The sequence below is a fragment of the Notamacropus eugenii genome, chromosome 1 (genome assembly GCF_028372415.1).
Source record: "Notamacropus eugenii isolate mMacEug1 chromosome 1, mMacEug1.pri_v2, whole genome shotgun sequence".
Taxonomy (NCBI): Eukaryota; Metazoa; Chordata; class Mammalia; order Diprotodontia; family Macropodidae; genus Notamacropus; species Notamacropus eugenii.
This window is the reverse complement of record NC_092872.1, coordinates 623110117-623127610: the sequence shown is the minus strand read 5'-3', so window position 1 is coordinate 623127610 and position 17494 is coordinate 623110117. Positions and strand designations below refer to the sequence as shown.

General features: G+C 40.6%; 1 protein-coding gene across 2 annotated transcripts in view; it reads right to left on the bottom strand.

Annotated features, from left to right (window-relative positions):
* Positions 1–547: 547 nt before the first annotated feature.
* The window catches only part of RAB11FIP1 (RAB11 family interacting protein 1), a 33591-nt gene continuing 16644 nt past the window's right edge, over positions 548–17494 (bottom strand). Inside the window, exons 2-6 of one of the 2 annotated variants that reach the window (XM_072635200.1) lie at positions 13458–13897; positions 10863–11748; positions 7482–9464; positions 6551–6659; positions 548–1568 (exon numbers count right to left, since the gene is read on the bottom strand). In XM_072635200.1, the coding sequence (XP_072491301.1) occupies positions 1350–1568; positions 6551–6659; positions 7482–9464; positions 10863–11748; positions 13458–13897 (3637 nt within the window). In that variant the 3' untranslated portion in view covers positions 548–1349. The remainder of the gene's footprint in view (positions 1569–6550; positions 6660–7481; positions 9465–10862; positions 11749–13457; positions 13898–17494) is intronic. The other variant, XM_072635201.1, reaches the window with a different exon arrangement.

Below are 17494 nucleotides of genomic sequence, written 5' to 3'. Positions count from 1 at the left end.
TACTTTTCCTCCTTTTATCCCCATGGTATGGAACCAAGAGAAAGGAGTGGCAGCAAACTAAAGCAGATGGGCAGATTATGTTGCATCAACCATCTGGGTCATTTCTCTTGCCTTTGTAAAATTATTACTAAATATGTTAAGCCCATAACTTACTCAACCCCTTAGAAACGAGTCAGATTTCACTAGAAGTGGGGCCAAGAAGTACTCTTACTCTGAGAAGCCTCTCAGACTGAGCTATATTTCCTATCCTCTAGGACCTGTATGGCATGCTCCACCATAAACCCTGTTTTCTTAAGATAAGACTACTGAGGAAATTGAAGAATTGGGTGCAGCCACTGTGGGAATTAAAGAAGCACAACCTTACAGAAGATACACAGGCCACCCAAATCATCAATATACTCTTAGTATGCAATGTGGTGTTATAGAAAGAATGCTGGATTTTGATTTAAGACCTAGACTTTAATCCTGGTTCTTAATCGTTATGTGACTTTAGGGCTAGGATTAACCTGTCAGTGTCTCCTCAGGGTTTAACCTGTCTCAATCTCCCTTCTATAATTCTATAATCTTCCTCCCCAGGGGGAACCTGCTATCAAGATACCAGTAATTTTTACTGAGTCTCCCTGACCATATGCAAGAGGGTAAAAGGACAGCTGTGTTACCAGATTCCTCCATTTTCTCTCTTAATTTCATGGCCTGCAATGAGAAGATCATATAGGTCTAGTGAAAGCACAGTATGTGAGACCACGAGTTTGTGTTCAGAAAAAAAAACAGCTCATTTAGAATATCCAAAAGGCACTTTAAAAAAGTAGTCCCTAAATGATCCTTACCAAGGTTAAATGAACAATTACAGTCAAACCCAAGAAACAGTATCAAAAATGTTAAAGTATCGAAATTTAACATCTAAGGCCAGGGGAGCTACACCTAAGCTAATAAAAGTCAAGAAAATGAGTCCACTCTATGCCATAAAGGCTCACAGATCAACATCGTGAAAGGAAGGAAAGAAATCCAAACATCAAAGTTAGAAAACCCTAGAGCTAAAAATGCATGAATGGTTTCTGTGCCTTCTGAATCTCTGGCTCCTAGATTAGATCTTGTAACTACACCCTTAGTATGAATAAAATATTTATGATGCACTTAAAAGGAGAGTGTCTTGAATAAAATTCTGGGAATGTACATTAAGAGATTCACTGTCATAATTAACCTGCCTTCAGTCAGGTACTTACAAAGGAGTTAGCTGGGGATTCAGATTCAGATCCTACTTGCCGGTTGTCATACAGAAAGTTCATGACCTCAAAAGGAGGTGTAAACAAACTCACAAAACCACCATTTCATTCCTTTATGGCCATGACTCACATCTGCCCTGCCTTATTCTTTAATTGCGCTGGAGAGCGGAGGATGTTGGGGGTCTCTTCCATGACGCGGACGAGCAAGTTATCAATGTAGTCCTCCAGTTCACGAACCTGAAACTCCTTCTTGTTTATAGTTTCCTTCTGCTTCAGGACCAGCTGGATCAGTTCATCATGGGTTAACTGAGTATAGGCGAATTCAGGATCAGATGGCTTGTATTTCTTTAGAATTGAAAAGTAAAAAAAGGAAGTCAAACTGGAAAGGCATTATCAGTCAATAATCATTTATGAAGTGCTTACCATGTTTCACCTACTGTACTTAGTTATGAGGTTACAAAGAAGGGCAAAAAACAAGGTCCCAGCCCTCAAGGAGCTCACCCTCCAAAGGGGGAGAAAACATGTAAATAAACATGTATATATACAGTACAAATAGGAGTTAATCTCAGAGGAAAAGCAACTGGTAAAGGACTTTACACAAGGTTAAGATTTGTGCTGAACCTTGAAAGATGCCAAGAGGCAGAGGAAAGAAGAGGGGGCATTACAGGGAAGGGAAAAAAGAGAACAGAATTTGAAGGTGGAGTGTCTTGTGCAAGAACAATAGGGGGGCCAGTATCACTGGAACTCAGAGGTGGTAAAGTGAAAGAAGACGAGACAGTCAGGAGGGGGCCAGGCTGTGAAGTAAGACAAAGAATTCTGTAATCTGATACCAGAGGTTGTAATTATTGAGAGAGTAAAGGGGTGAAATGATCACACCTGAGCTTTAGGAAGATCACCTGGACAACTGAGCAGAGAAGGGACTGGAATGAGGAGAAACTTGAGGCGAAGGAACAAACCAGAAGGTGATTACAGTAGCCTAGACATGAGGTGTTGAGGGACAGAACCAGCATGGCAACAGTGGAGACAAGTGGATGTATGCAAGAGATAGTGTAAAAGTAGGAACAACAAAAGTTAGCGCAGTAAGATATCTGGGGCTAGGGCTTGAGTGACTGGTGACTTGAGTGAGGGGAGCTGGGAAAGAGAGTACTTGGGAGGAAAGATAATGAATTCCGTTTTGGATATGCTGAGTTTGAGATGTCCATGAGACAATCTGAGATATTCAACAGGAAGTTGATGATGTAAGAATGAAGGTAAGGAAAGACACTGGAGATGGATAAATAGATTTGAGACTCATCCACGTAGAGATGAAAATCCATGGGAGCTGATGAGATCACCAAAAGAAACAACACTGCGTAGAGGAAGAAGACTGCCCAGGACAGAGCCTTAGAGGACACCCACATTAATGGGTAAGAACACAATATCAAGACTGCAGAGGGCTAAAGAAGGATGAGCATTGAGAAGAGGATCATGCCATCGGTAACTTTGGAAAGAATAGATGAGATCAGAGAAAAAGTGATTGGATTTAGTAGTTAGGTAAGGTAAAGAAATGGAAATAAGGCTGGATTTCCAAATCCTGGTGGGGAGACTACAAGAAAGGGGTTATCCTTGAATGAAAAAAGCACAGCTTTTATTAGACTGGAGGAAGAAAATAAGAACTGACATTTAAACAGTCCATTTACATTTCCAAAGTGCTTTATTCATTTTGATCTTCACTACATATAATAGATATTATTATACCCAGTTTATAGATAAGGGCTCACAGCTAGCAAGAGCTGGAGGTGAGATCTGAATCCACATTTTCCTCACTGTAGCTATTATAACCCCCTACCTCCTCCAGAAGACAGGATGAGCAGAGGTGGGTGTGATGAAAGTAGGAAGTTCCATTCAGATGTGTAGGAAGTGAAGTCATTAGCAGTTGAGAGCCAGTGAGGCATCAGGGGTTTTCCACATCACCCCAAATGAAGCAATTATTAGTTAATTAAGAGACGCTGGGAAGTGATTCTTAGAATTTACACTCTCAAAACTGGAACAAAATCACTTCTCTCCTTTTACTGCTTAACAAAGAATGCAAAGAAAGCTCAATGACAATTTGGGGTATTAAGTCACTTATGTGTGTGTGTTCATCCTTTGTTGCCAAAGAAGACCATGCCATCAGAGAAATAATGACATGACTTGCACTTGACTTTGTTTTGAGTGAGGGAGGGCTGTGCAGGTCACCAACCTCACTTCCCCTCCAGAGCCATCTGAATCCAGTGACCAGATATTCATCAGGATGACTGGAGATGACCCAGGATGAGGCAATTGGGGTTAAGTGACTTGCCCAAGGTCACACAGCTAGTGAGTGTCAAGTGTCTGAGGTGAGATTTGAACTCAGGTCCTCCTGACTCCTGCACTGGTGCTCAATCCACTGTATCACCTAGCTGCCCAAGTCACTTACACATCTCTTGCAGACAGAAACTCCTGTTACAACAGACCTATGCTTTATCTATCTTCTTTTCCCCAATGAAGTCCGGGGCCTCATCCCCAGTAGATAGAAGACTCTTTTGCAACAAAGAATTGCAGTGATGTAAAACAAATGAACACACTTGCCATGTCTAACAATACAGGCCTTAATGGCATGTATAGCCCAAAACCTGCTTCCCCAAACAGACCCTTTTCTGCAAGCAATCAGGGTATAGGGAGAAAGTAGTGCATCACACAAACCCTGCAGGGGTCCAATGCTCCAGGGCTTTGGAATTCATTTAGTTTTACTACTTTCAAATTGAAGTTTTAAGTCACTTTTTGTACCAAGTGCATTTTCAGTCTGGTTAGGGCTCCCAATACTCAATCATAAAGAGCTAAAGCATTAACACATTAGCAGAGAGAAAAGAACCCCTGTCCTGACCCCACTGTTTCTTGTTTAGTTGAGAAGGTCTTAATAACTCCAGCTATGCAATTCCTTTGCTTAACCTCCCCCTTGCTATGGCAACATTCCAAAGAGAGGCATTAACATAAATATTGTTTGGAACTGAAGTACAAAGCACTTATTATAAATTCGGACCAGTTACTGGATGGTTCCAGGAAGCATTAATACTGTATTAATTTGGAATATGAACAATATAGTATAATACAATAAGTATTTTTAAAACAAAAAGAAGTCAGAGCTTAGAAAGAAAATAAAAGCAGCATCCCCCGTGGTGATATGAAGAAATAGCATTTACTACATCTTCTTCTGCAGATGAGACTGGGGGGAAGAGAGAGAAGGGCCTATAATTATTAATAGTATTCCACCCATCAAAGCACATTACTCTAATTAAGTACACATTGAAGAGAGGCTAAAACAACATCTCCAACTGATGGAGAGCTGGGTGCTCCACTCTGGAATCCAACTGCATTCCATTCCAAAGTAAAGAGCCAGTAAGAGGAATGGCAGCTACAGAATTCTCCTAGTTTCTATTACTGAATCCTTCCTTCACGCCTGGTCTCTTCTCCAGTTTACCAGTTGCTGGCGTCACATCTTAGGGAGTAAGAAATGTCTTTGTTCTGTTGAATGTCTAGCACAGACTTCCAGCAGGCCCTTGCTCAGTCATAATTTAAGTCAAGAGCAATTTTTTTTAAAAAAAGCTCATTTTATTTCTATTCTCAACTATATTTCTCCTAGAGGAAAGGCAGTTTTTTTAGTTGTGTAGAGTTGTTGATTTGGGGTTGGGGTTTTTTTGTGCTGCAGAGATATGGGAAGTCACAGCATTTAAATCGAAAAAAACCCTAAGAGAAATGATCCAATCCCTCATTTTACACATCTCAGGCCCCAGAGCTGAAAGGGACCTTAAGGGTCATCAAGTCCCTTCTTTTACAGATAAGGACACTAAAGTCCAGAGGTAAAATGGCTTGCTCAAGGTGACAGTGACAGAGACAGTACATGGAGCAGAACCTTTGACCCCCAAACCACTGCCCCTTCCACCATACTGAATATAATATGTATCCCAGCCTTGGGTCAGTAATTTGTCCCAAGTCACATCATTACTAAAGAAAAGAGCTGGTATTTAAACCCAAGTCTTCTGACTCCATGTCCAGGGTTCTTTCCTCCACAAAGGTCAGTGGACAGACATGTGATGGCTGCCTTCCAGTTCTTGTTAAGCCCAGCTTAGCACACACATCAATGCAGAGTAAATGTTAACTGAGGAGAATGATATGGGGAACAATGATTACCAGCTATGTCAAGACTTGAAGGAAAAGGAAAACAGGACAAGGGGCAAAAAGGTGCTAACTCACTTTTAATTATACATATTGATAATTTAGCCTCTTTGGCAGTGACTCATGATGCCCAAAATAAGGAAGTTTACATGGGGTCAAGAACTTTGTCTTGTCTCAAGTTTATATATTCCCCGAGTGCCTTGCATGGTACAAGCTCTACGGTTTGCTGAAAGAATGAATGAGCTCTCAGGAAACCTTTAAAATAGCTTCTAGCCACAAAGCTTTTTGTGTTGGCACTGATGTCAGTTAGCAATCCCAACATACCTACAAACATTTCCAGGGTAGATTTACCTATGATACCCACCACCTTTCCTCCTTTACAGATTATCAGAACATCTGCCACAGTGGAAGGAATGATCCACCTGGAGTCAGAAGATCTGGGTTCAAATGACCTAGCTGCCATTTACGAGACTCCTGGCTCTGGGCACAGCACTTAACTGCTCTAAGTTTCAACCTTCCAAACAAAATAATAGGAAATACCTACAATCTCAATGTGGTTTTTTTTGTAAGGAAAATATCTTGCAAGCTATAAAATGCTATGTAAACATGAATTGTTATTTTGCTTATTTTAGGGAATCCTGATCCTTTATGAACAATTAGTCTTTCTCATTCATGTGATAATAAATCAATGAGCATGCTTGTTTTGTTACAAGACAAGATATTTTTCTGCAGAAAAGGACAGGACCTAACACCTAAAGGAGGAACTATCAAATGCAGATGAGCAACTGATTGTTTACAAACATCAAAAGAATTGTTTTGGTTTGTTTTCCTACATTATTGAAGTGCAAGAAGAACTGGACCCCAAAATAGTAACTTTGGAGGGGTTAAGGGATACAACACCGTCAGCTTATAAAAACTACACACACACTGAACACAAGCATTCTGCCAAGCAGTGGTGCTACAAAAAAACAAAAATAAAAGATCCCTGCCCTCAAAGAGCTTATCATTCCAACGGGGAAGGGAGATTTAAAAAGCCAGAAAATAGGCCAAGGTTCACAAAGGCTGAGCTATAGTAGCACATTTATACTAAAAATAAGAAACCCCCGAAATATGAGCAGCTAACATGCTATTATGGAACTCTAGGGGACACATACCTTTACAATGGCCTCATTAAGCAAGTTCTCACTGATGATGGTAGCAGTTCCCAAACTGGTGGGAGGGGTCTTTGTTGCTGTGGTATTCATTGGTTTCACAGGATGAGTTCTGAAAAAGAGGGAAGGAGCAGGAAAGTGGATTTATTTATTTAGACTATTCAGACAAGGGATACATCACCCAGAAAGGCCTTAGATCACATAAAAGAAGTCATAAAACAATGATCCCTTATCTCCAGTCCCCACATGGTTCAATCTTAGAGCTCCTGAAGAAGCAAAACAGATCAAAACTAATCATGTAGAAGCACAGTCAAGTGCTATCCAAGTCAGGTGTTTTGACTTTTCCAAAACACACTGACCACTTCTCTAATAATGCACACTAGAAGTCAGTTAGAGACAGACTCTCCTCTCTCAACAGAGACATTTCTACAAACAAAGGCAATGGAATCATCTGAACACCATGCAAACCCTCTGCATCTTGAACCTCAACAGTTAGGCAAGGAAAATCACAGCCATACTAGTATCTCCTTCAGCCAATACTTAAAAAACAAAATCCAAACTCTGGAGCAAGGGCCAGAAAAATAAGAAAAAAGGAAATTTAAAATGTTTATTAAAAATAAGGATTCTTGTAAATATCTGAAGCAGTTCCTGGGGATAGTTCAGAACCTGCTCATAGTACATTCTTAAAGACCCTTCTTTTAGGTGTCAGACCCTACCTAGCTTTACAAATTGGTCCCTACAACTATTACAACTAAAGCCAAAAAAGAAAAGAACACCTTGTACTGGCTCACATATTTGCCATTTATTAGGTAAACCTCTAGGTATCTCCAAAAGATAGGTCAGTCTTCTAAAAGGTTGGTGTTTGGGGGCCTCTCAGTCTCTGGAAAAAATCATGTAACCCACACTTATGTAGATAATCTTCCCAGTCTCTCACCTGTGCTTGGCAGACACAGTTGTTCCACCAGTTGGCTGAGCTGGGAATGGATGCGGCTCTGAGGGCGAAACCCACGCCCGTAGAAGCTGCTTCCTCGTGTCGGAATTTTCAACTTTAGCAGCCAAGCTCTCTGCTGATGTTTTTTGGGGAGATTCTGCTCTATTTGTGTGATAAGTGTCAGAGTGTAGAGAGCCAGGGAAAGAGTGTGTTGCATTAAAGTTCTCAGAAAGGGAGTGACCCGAAATAGGAGAGCCCTGGGAAGATGACCTCTGACTGCTACTTTCCTCAGTATGGTTATCCTCTTCCCTCCATTCCTGCTTCTCCAAACTCTCAAGGACTGGGATGTCTTTATCTAAACCTAAGCCTTCCCTATGGTGTAGTTCACAAACACCCAGGGCTGTGGTCTTCTTTGAAGACAATATGGAAGAGTTCACAAAATCTTCCTGTTTTTCCACTTGGAGGGCATTTTCTTCCTCTTGAAACAATGAGGATACCCCTGCATCAGGGTTCTGTCCCACTGATAGGCTCAGGTTTTCCTCCTCAGAAGACGTAGCTGATGAACCAAAAAATGGTGTTTCCTTTTCCAGATAATTCTTTGTGTTTGGAGTCATTCTGACATCTTCCAACTGTTCTATTGTCTCATCATCTGATGTTACTTCTGGAATAGAAGGAAGTGTCAGGTTCAGATCCCCCATAACTGGAGATCTGAGATCTGAAACCGAGTCAAGACTTCTCAAGGGGTCAGACAGCAGGCCTTCATGATCACTGGCTTTGCTCTGATAATTCTCACTATAATTTTCATATCGCTCAATCCTGAATGATGGAGTGGACTTTTCTGAACTAGATTCCATCACTAGATCTTCTGAAGAATGCTTCCCATGAGACTCAGGCATCAATATACTACTGACAAGTGGAACAGAGGAGAGAAAGATGTCAGGCACGGAAGCTGGTTCATCATGACTGAGTCCAAAAATAGTCCTCGATCCTGAATTTAGAGGTGAAGAAAGACTGTTTGGTTCAGTTGCCATCTTTTTCTTCTTAATTTCCTCTGGTTCTCTGTCAGATAATGTATCCTCCACTATACCTTTAGACTTCAACTCTAGAGGTTTGTTTTTCTCCTTTTCTACCTCCTCTTCTAGAAAAAGCTCCTCAGAAAAGGACACACGCTTCTTGATCTTCTTGCAGCCCTCTCTATCATGCAGGCCAGTTAAGTTGCTTTTTCCAACTTTAGAGTCAAATGTTGTGGCCAAATCTTCCATTTTATGAGGCAACTCAGCTCTTTCATCCGCAGAAACCATTCCATTATCACTGATTTGGTCTTCCAAAGATGACCCACATGAAGATGTAAATTCTTTACTTCCTTTCATCAAACGCTTTCCACTCCCACTTCTATCTTGACTGAGAGTACTATTTTGTTGGGTTTCTTTAGATGGACAGAGATACTCTGGTTGGCTAATCTGGGGAAATGTTGGGATCTTTTCTTTTTGTTCTTTTGTGACATGCTTATCATTTTTATCTTCCAGTATGTCCAGGGAGTGTCTTGAGGATTCCCTGTTCCCCTTACTCTTTCCTACATCTATCTCCCCCGTCTCTTCTACAGAAACTATATTTCCTTCAGGCAATGGAGAATGCTTATCAAGTGATTCTGGGGAACCAAAAGAAGCATTTGAAACTTGAATTGAACCCTCTTTTTGAGATTTCACTGCAAGAAGGAAAGAAGGTCCTTCAGAACTGACCTGGCTCCCCTGAGAAAAAGGCCAATTTTCAATTGGAGTAGAGGTAGAAACAGGATCTATGGTGGGAGGTGAGAAAGAAGAAAGGACAGAAAGGCTTTTGGGGGATTCTGTCTCTGTGTCTTGCCCCATTTTAGAAGGTAGGGAATCAAGGCTAGAACCAGAAGTGGTGGCAGAAAAGAAAAGAGAAGAATCACAAAGAGAAGGAGGAAGCTTGGTTTTGGATTGAGCCTCTGGAGACACTCCCAGTCTGTGAAAAGGACAAATAAAATCTGCAGGTCAGTTGCAGATGCGATCATACACATACACACATACACACGTACACACACACACACACACACACACACACACACACACACACACACGATGTACCAAAGAGGAATTTTTTATACTTTTGGTATCATGATTATATTAGAAGTCAAAAGAATCTAAACATCCTAGGAGAATTGACGCCAATGCTTGAAACACAAAAGGAATATTTTGTTATCAAGCATGCCTACCACACTTGGGTTTGTCAGCTATGACGTGGGACAGAGAGTAAAAGACGTCTTAAGAGTTTCATTAAGAAGATAAATCCAGAGTCATGTCACTTAATTATTATAGCAGTAAAAAGATATTTAAAATTCTCAAAGCATTAAAGCTGGTAGATTACAGGGAAAAGGACAGAGTCTGAAAAGAAGTATGGTGTGTGTGTGTCTGTGTGTGTGTGTGTCTGTGTGTGTGTGTCTGTGTGTGTGTGTGTGTGTGTGTGTGAGAAAAGTGAGCAGAGTCTCCCCAAAAAAAGTAATGCATAGCCCAAAATACAGAAATACTTTTGCTGTGAATGTGAGTCATGCCAGGAAGCAGAAATGTCCCAAGATTCGTCTTCTTGGAACAAAACACCAAGCAAACATGGAAGGAAGTAGTCCAAGGCACACTCCAGAACAAACTAGAATTTCTGAGGTCTTGTCCTTCTTATATCCAAGTGCAAGGAAGAAATAGTGTTAGTGTTCAAGAAAAATGCCCAGTTTGCGAAAGACCACAATTAGCACAGGTCTATACACACAACAGCAACAACACAAGTTATGATTGATCCCATATTCTCTTCTCTTTCATATGAGGCAAGTCAACCCAAATTTTGACTAGGCATCAAGAACTGCAAATACAGGTTAGCCGCGTACCTTCCTAGTGTCCATAAAAATTAATGGTTAAAAAAAAATCTTGGGGAAAAGACAAGGCAAAAAAGCAACAGAAAGAACTCTATTGAGGCAGCCTCATTCTTAATGATCTTTTTATTAATGTCTCTTTCTACTGATTGCCAACCCTGCCAGATTTCTGAGTTTTTTTCCCATATAGGAATATTTTTTAGTATTTCACAAATTATGGTTTAAACTTCACTTGGATGGTTTTAACTTTGCTAACCAAGGTTTACTTGGCACAACACAACTCCTGGTCTGGTAACTGGGGCTGGCACTCATTTATTTAAATTTGTAGGTTGCACAAATTTACCAGCATCAGGTCCAGTTAAAAGCCAAAGTCAACAGTGTTTTCTTGATGTGCCAGTTATAAGATTTTGTGCAACCACAGTCATGAGAATGGGGACCAAGAATCTGGTGCCACTAGAGCAAGGTGTAAAGGCAATGAATGGATGAACAGAGCCAAGACTCACCTGGGTTTGACAGCTTTGGTCTGGGGCCCCCTTGCAGAAAGAGCGGGTGGCCTGGGCTTAGGCTCAGGCTTGGGCTCGGGCTTGGGCTCGGGCTTGAGCTCGGGTTCAGGCTTGAGCTCGGGTTCAGGCTTGAGCTCGGGTTCAGGCTCTGCTCCAGACTGCATCCTGGGCACCTCCTCAGTGGGGCTTAGGGATTTGCTCTGTCTGGAGACAGAGGCTGACAAATCTTCTTCAGGCTTTTCATGAAGGTCTTTCACTGGAATTTCAACAAGTCCTGCCTCTTTTTCCTTTACTGTGGCTTCCTTAGGAATGATTTCCTTCTCCTTTACCAAGATACTAGGAGTGCTGCTTTCAGCTTCACTGTTCTTCAGAGCATCCTTCTTTCCTGTGACCAAAGACAGCAAAGACTTCTTGTTCTCCTGCTTCTTGTTCTCCTTACTTTCCTTCTCAGTTTCCATACTCACAGGGATCATATTCACATCACCACTAACAACTGGTCTGTAGGATGGCAGAGTCAGAGATTTCAAAGAATCTTTTGGGAGAGACCCAGAGAGTTGCCAGTCCGGAGACATCCTCCCTGCCTCCCCCAATTCCTTAGAAGGTCTGGAAGACAGATTTTCTGTAGATGAAAATAAATGCTTCTTCCTAAAGCCTTGAGGAGATGGGGAGGAAGATGGAGTGCTGTCCTTTGTCACAGCCTCATGTTTGGGCTCCGGTTGCTCTAGATAAATGTGATTCCCATTGATACACACATTAGATCGGGAGAGCTGGTCATTCTTAGACCGAAGGCCACCAAAAAAGGACAATCCTTCTTTCTTAGGAAGGGTCAAGTTTAGGTGACTTAACTGCTTGATATCTGCACTTGCTGTTCTCCTGTGAGACATGCCTATGGGAAGAAGAACAAGGAAGCCTTGATGTCACAAATACAGAAATCTCAATCAAGTAAAGAAAGTGCATGTTACATCATGTTATATCAATGGGCAATAGCAGATGGGTCCTTCAGTAGGATAGGACCAATAATCTAAGTCTAGGATTCAAAAACATGAATGCAAGAAGTGAACTGAACTTCTTATCCTTCTAAAGATGAGGCTCTTAACAACCCAGGGTTTCATGAACTTGTGTGTGTATGTACAATATATATACATGCATACATATGTGTTTTGAACATTGTATTTCAATATAATTGTTTTCCTCTGTAATCCTTTAGATTTTTTCTACATTTAAAAACATTATTCTTGGGAGAAGTCTATGACAAAGAAAAGGCTGAGTCTCTATCCTAAAGTATATAAATTATATTCTAAGCCAAAATCAGATTAAAATGTAGTTGGGAAATATTTAGCACAATAAAAAGACAATAGAATCTAAATAACATTAATGTGTGGTTTTCTAAATCATTGTGTGACCTTCAGGGATTCTTATTTAAGGTTCAGTAGCCCTCCTTTCCGAGTTTGAGGCCAATGCTCTTTGTCCGTTGGGTATACTTTTAAAAACTTCTATTCTGTCCATGTTCCAGGTGGTTATTAAATACCTTTAAATATATGTGTGTGTGTGTATAGATATATATGTAATATTTTAATCCCCCTTCATTCAAGTACCTTTCCTCTGCTGATTATCTCTAATTGATTCTGTTTTTTGCCTCTCTTTGTATCTTCAGTGAAGGCTTAGATCGATGCTTGGTACATGGTAGGCACACAATATATGTTTATTGACTGAATGACAGAAAAACGACCCTTTGTGTAACTGGCACAATTTCTACCTGATCCCCTGGTAAAAATCCTCCTCCTGTGAGTCTTCACTTGGCAGAGGTGACTCAGAAGAAGTGGCAGGTCACATGGGCCTCTAGATTTCTGTATCCATAATTGAAAAAGGTAGGAGCTAGGCTACATGGATCTTCAGATTATAAATTATAGGATTTTAGAACTGAAAGGGACCTTACAGATAGAATAGTTTGATCCCTTATGTCTAAGTTGTTGTTTTTTAATGCGAATGCTCTACTCAAGGCTAATCTGACAAATTTTTCAGGTTAAGGGAAGTCAGATTTATGCATTTCATGATAAATAAAAAATGTGGACCCAGAGGTTTCATAAAACTTTTATATCAGTGGAGTAAAAGTTTTGCTGGGTCCTACCAGACTAAAAAGGATGGGCCAAGGTGAGATTGTGCTATTGACAAAGGAACAGCCAACTACTTCAGAGCAACAGAGGATTAGTCACCAGAGAACCAATGTCCCCTGGTCATAGCAACTTGTAAGACCTTGTAAAGGGGTGAAAAGCCTGAGAGCTGTATGCATGTTGGGCATTCCCAGAGAGACAAAAATCACAATCGTCTATCAGCCTCAAGGTACCAAGAACTCATGTTACTACACCACCAATTACTGAGCCAGACGATGACTAAGAAAACTCAGAAATAAATATAGAAGGCATCCTCAGCAACAATATCCCTAGAGAAAAACATGTAAAAGGAAGATGTCTTCTCTCCAGAGAACAGGGCTAGCTCTACTCTATACTAGCTCAACTAGTAGTTTACTACGAGTAAACTTCCTTTGTAAGGAGATGGACAGGGAAGAAGCACTGTGAGAGGGGAAATGGGACTCACTGTTGGAGGGCGGAGAAGATTCATTCTCCATATCATCTTCCCATTGGGACTGGAAGTCTCCTGGGTGGAGTGTCAATCTCTCAGGCTTAGCTGTAGGGAGGACAGACATGGACTGGGAAAGTGGTGTTTTCTGCAAACCAGACTTAGAAAACAACGTTTTGATCTTTGATTTCTTCTTCCTGTCTTTTGTAGGAGAGTCATCATCACTGTCTATTCCATGCATCGTGCTGGGGACGATGGCTGAGGCAGTGTCAGAAGGCTCCTCGTGCCGCTTCCCTTTGATTTTGTCTCTCAGTTTCCCAAATGGATTCCGGGACTTATCCTTCACGGACAGGTCAAACATGCTGGCAGTCATGTTGTTTCTCATAAACTGGATGTCCACTTCAATCTCCCCTCGCTCTTTCTCTTTCTTCCCTGGTTTTGACTTTAGAGTATACCACCTACAATAAAAGAAAATTAGAAGTGACCCTTAGAGCCAAAGACATTAAACTCTCTCAATGGTTTGCAAAGCACTTTACAGTTTCCAAAAGTGAACTACATCCATCCTTCTCCTTCTTGTTATCACCCATCTCTTTTACAAATGTACTGGCATCCAACCCTTACCCCTAGTTCCCAATTATCTGGAATGCAGGATTCTATTTTGAGAAATCCACTGGGCAAAGAACATGTTTAAGTCTGTGTTTAATAAATCACCAACTATACTGCTGGCATTCAATAAATATTTGTTCTTCATAATCAACAAAAAACAGTAACCAGTCTGGCCAATCTATCCTCATGTTCTGTGATGTAGCCAGGGTAAAGGGAAGAGCATAGAGGTCAAACAAAAGCTGTTTGATAAATGATATGCCACAACCTACATGCAAATCACAGAGGAAAATGAAGAGGTTGGAAGAAAGAATAGTCCCTGCAGGGAAGCTTTGGAATGTTTTGAAACAAGGTTTATTTATTTTTTTTAAAAAGGCTAAGTGATTTATAAAAAGAACAGCAACAGAAGACATTCATTACATTTCACTACTAGCCTAATGCTGTTGGCTCAGTAAACCTGAACAGTATGACCACATTTCAAATGTTACCTAATTTTACAAGTATTTCACCTGATATGTTATGCACAACCACTTGAAGATATACAGGCGATATTTTATCTGTCAAACAGCACTAAAGACAATCGTACTTCCTTGACCACACAGTGAACTCGGCATGGAAGAACTTTTCCTTAAGGTTCTACCTCAACTGGGGACCTTCTATCTTTGAAAGACTGCACCAATGGAAGTGCACTTCTTCCCCACTACTAGATAAACTAAAGTCATGTTAGACTGATAATATAGCCAGTGGCATTATCACCTGTCATGGAAATTTATTTATTTAATTATTAATGAGGTAGTCAATGACCCAGAAGGAAATAAAGCCATGATACTTCCCTAAACTATCTCCCACAATATTTTTCCTCCATCATTTCTGGCAAAATGGTACCCAAAATGGAGGAGATAAGAACACAAAATAAAATTTCTTTGAAGTAACTGTAAGGAAACAATCATGGTGGAGTGGAAGGGGCCCTGGCCTAAGAGTCAATAAAGCAGGATTAATTGGGGCTCTGCCCTCAAACTTCTCTGTGTAAAATGTTGGAAAGGTAACTTGGGTCCTCTGGATTGCTGTATCCATAATTTAAAAAGGAAGGAGCTGAATTACATGATCTTCAGATTATAAATTTGATTTTATAAGGATTTTAGAACTGAAAGAGACCTTAGAGACAGAATAGTCTTATCCCTTATGTCTAAGTTATTTTTTTTTAATGCTAATCCTCTCTACTCAAGGCTAAAACCTATTAATTTGTCAAATTTTTCAGGTTAAAGGTGGAATCAGATTTAAGCATTTCATGACGGATAAAAAAATGTGGACCCAGATTTTTTTTTTAAGGTAAAACCTAAAAGAGGTAGAGGGAATCTTAGCCTGGATATTAGGACACTAGGGTTCTAATTAATATTGCCTTGGGCAAAATCAATTACTCTTCTCAGTCTCATGGAAAGCCCTAGATAAAATAAACTCTAAGGTGTTTTATGGAGGGAAGTTCTATAAGTCTATAATTAAGTTCAGTTAAATGAAATCTTTCTGTGGTTCTTCTTAAAATGGGGTAGGCTACCCATGTGGACACTTAGGAAACCTGTGGTTTTACACCACAGCCTTCGTTTTCATTATGCTGTTGTCTTCAGGAAACAGTGCAATTTGGCAAAAAGCACCCTGGCCTAGAGTCAAAATATCTGGAGTTCAAGTACTGGGTCTGCCAATTAGGAGTGTGACTTGGAGCAAGTCAATCTCTCAGAGGCTTAAGTTTCCTCACCTATAAAATGGGGATAGAAATGTCTGTTCTGCCTGCTTCACAGAAGGTTTGAGAGTACAATGAGATGATGTATTGAAAAGAGCCTTGGTTAAAAAGTTTCCCATCCAAATGTCTAAATTCATCGATGGAGAGCACCTTACATAGACCCATTGTCCACTGATGGTATCAATGTGCAAGTAGTGGAAAGCACCTTGCATAGATAGACGCATTGTCCACTGATGGCATGAATGTGCAGGTTCATCAATCTTCAGATGTGTTTGTTTCCAATGCACGTTAGGGGCCTCTCCCCACATAGCCAATTTGGATCAGAGGTAGGATGTGAATACAACTCTCCTAGACTTCAGAGCTCTTCTACCCGCTGCACCAAACAATGCATACTTAAAGCTATTGAAATGTTATGATTACGATGATTTTTCACTAAGGGTTTCACACTTTATACCAGATTCAGACCTTGTAGCTCATATCTTCTTCACACATTTCTACAACACCTGCCAGGGAGTCTGCATCTCTTTCAGTTACAAGCTGAACTATTTAAACTCTTCTCTCCAAAGCATCCTGTGCCTAATGGTAGCTTTGGTAATGATGAATTAGTGGTTTGGATTTTGTTTTTAAATAGCAACTGCAAGCTTCCCTGCGAAGGGAAGCTACCTATGAATGAAGGAGATATTCCCATGACTGAACAGGTCTGACAAAACAATTTCTCCCTTAGCACCCAAGCTCCTGCTAGAGAAACTCAGGCAGTCTGAGACAGGAAGGGTGCTGCCTTTCCTGAGAAGGAGTCTCTTAACCATGCATCCTCATACAGTCCTCACATATTCCAAATTCCTATCTGCTAAGCCTGTTTCTGAAGTACACAGGGAGCTATCCCAGGTCATCTCTCTCCCACTGAGGCCTGCCTTTTCAAAGGTTTCAACAGTGAGGCAGGGTTGCTTCAGGCATTCCAAGAATGCCACTCATCAGCTATAAGGGACAGGCCTTCTTTCCAAAGGTAACAATACCAGTGAAGTTGGTTTACATCTTACAACCCACTTGGGAATCTTCCCCAGGGGAAAATTACTTAATGCCAGATGGGTCAGATCCCTGGTATGATTCCTTAGTGCCAAGATGAGATTTGTTTCAAAAACTTCATCACTGTTCTCAAAGTGTGAAGAGAAACTCATCACTTGTTTTTGTTAATTTACTTTCACAGACTCCTGTGCCAGTTAAGGACCAGACCCCAAGTTGCCAAGAGCAACTAAGAAGGTAGTCAGTTTGAGGATGTGAAAAGCTACCCTTAACCAAATAGGGAAGTTAATCCTGCAAAAAGCCCAGTCCTTTAAAGAGGCTATGCATACTGTTTTTCAAACAGGAAAGAAGAACAGGTAGTGGGAATACAATTTTTTTAGTACTGATATTATCCTCATCACTAACCTTTATTAGGCATATACCCTCTGACTGAATAAAACACAAGTCTGAAACAACAGCTAACACACTATCCTTCGGGAAGACTAAACAAATAAATGACACTAGTCACAGACACAATTTTGCAAAGGTCAGCAAGCAGCAATGCTTGCTAAATGTCTCAAACTGGAACAACCCCTGAACAATCTTTGATATGACTTCAACTGCACAAATAATTTTATTCCATCTCAAGTGGTTAGTTGGGGTTTTTTTACATTTACTAAACTACTTATCCCTTCCCTCCTCCATGCATAAGAAAGAT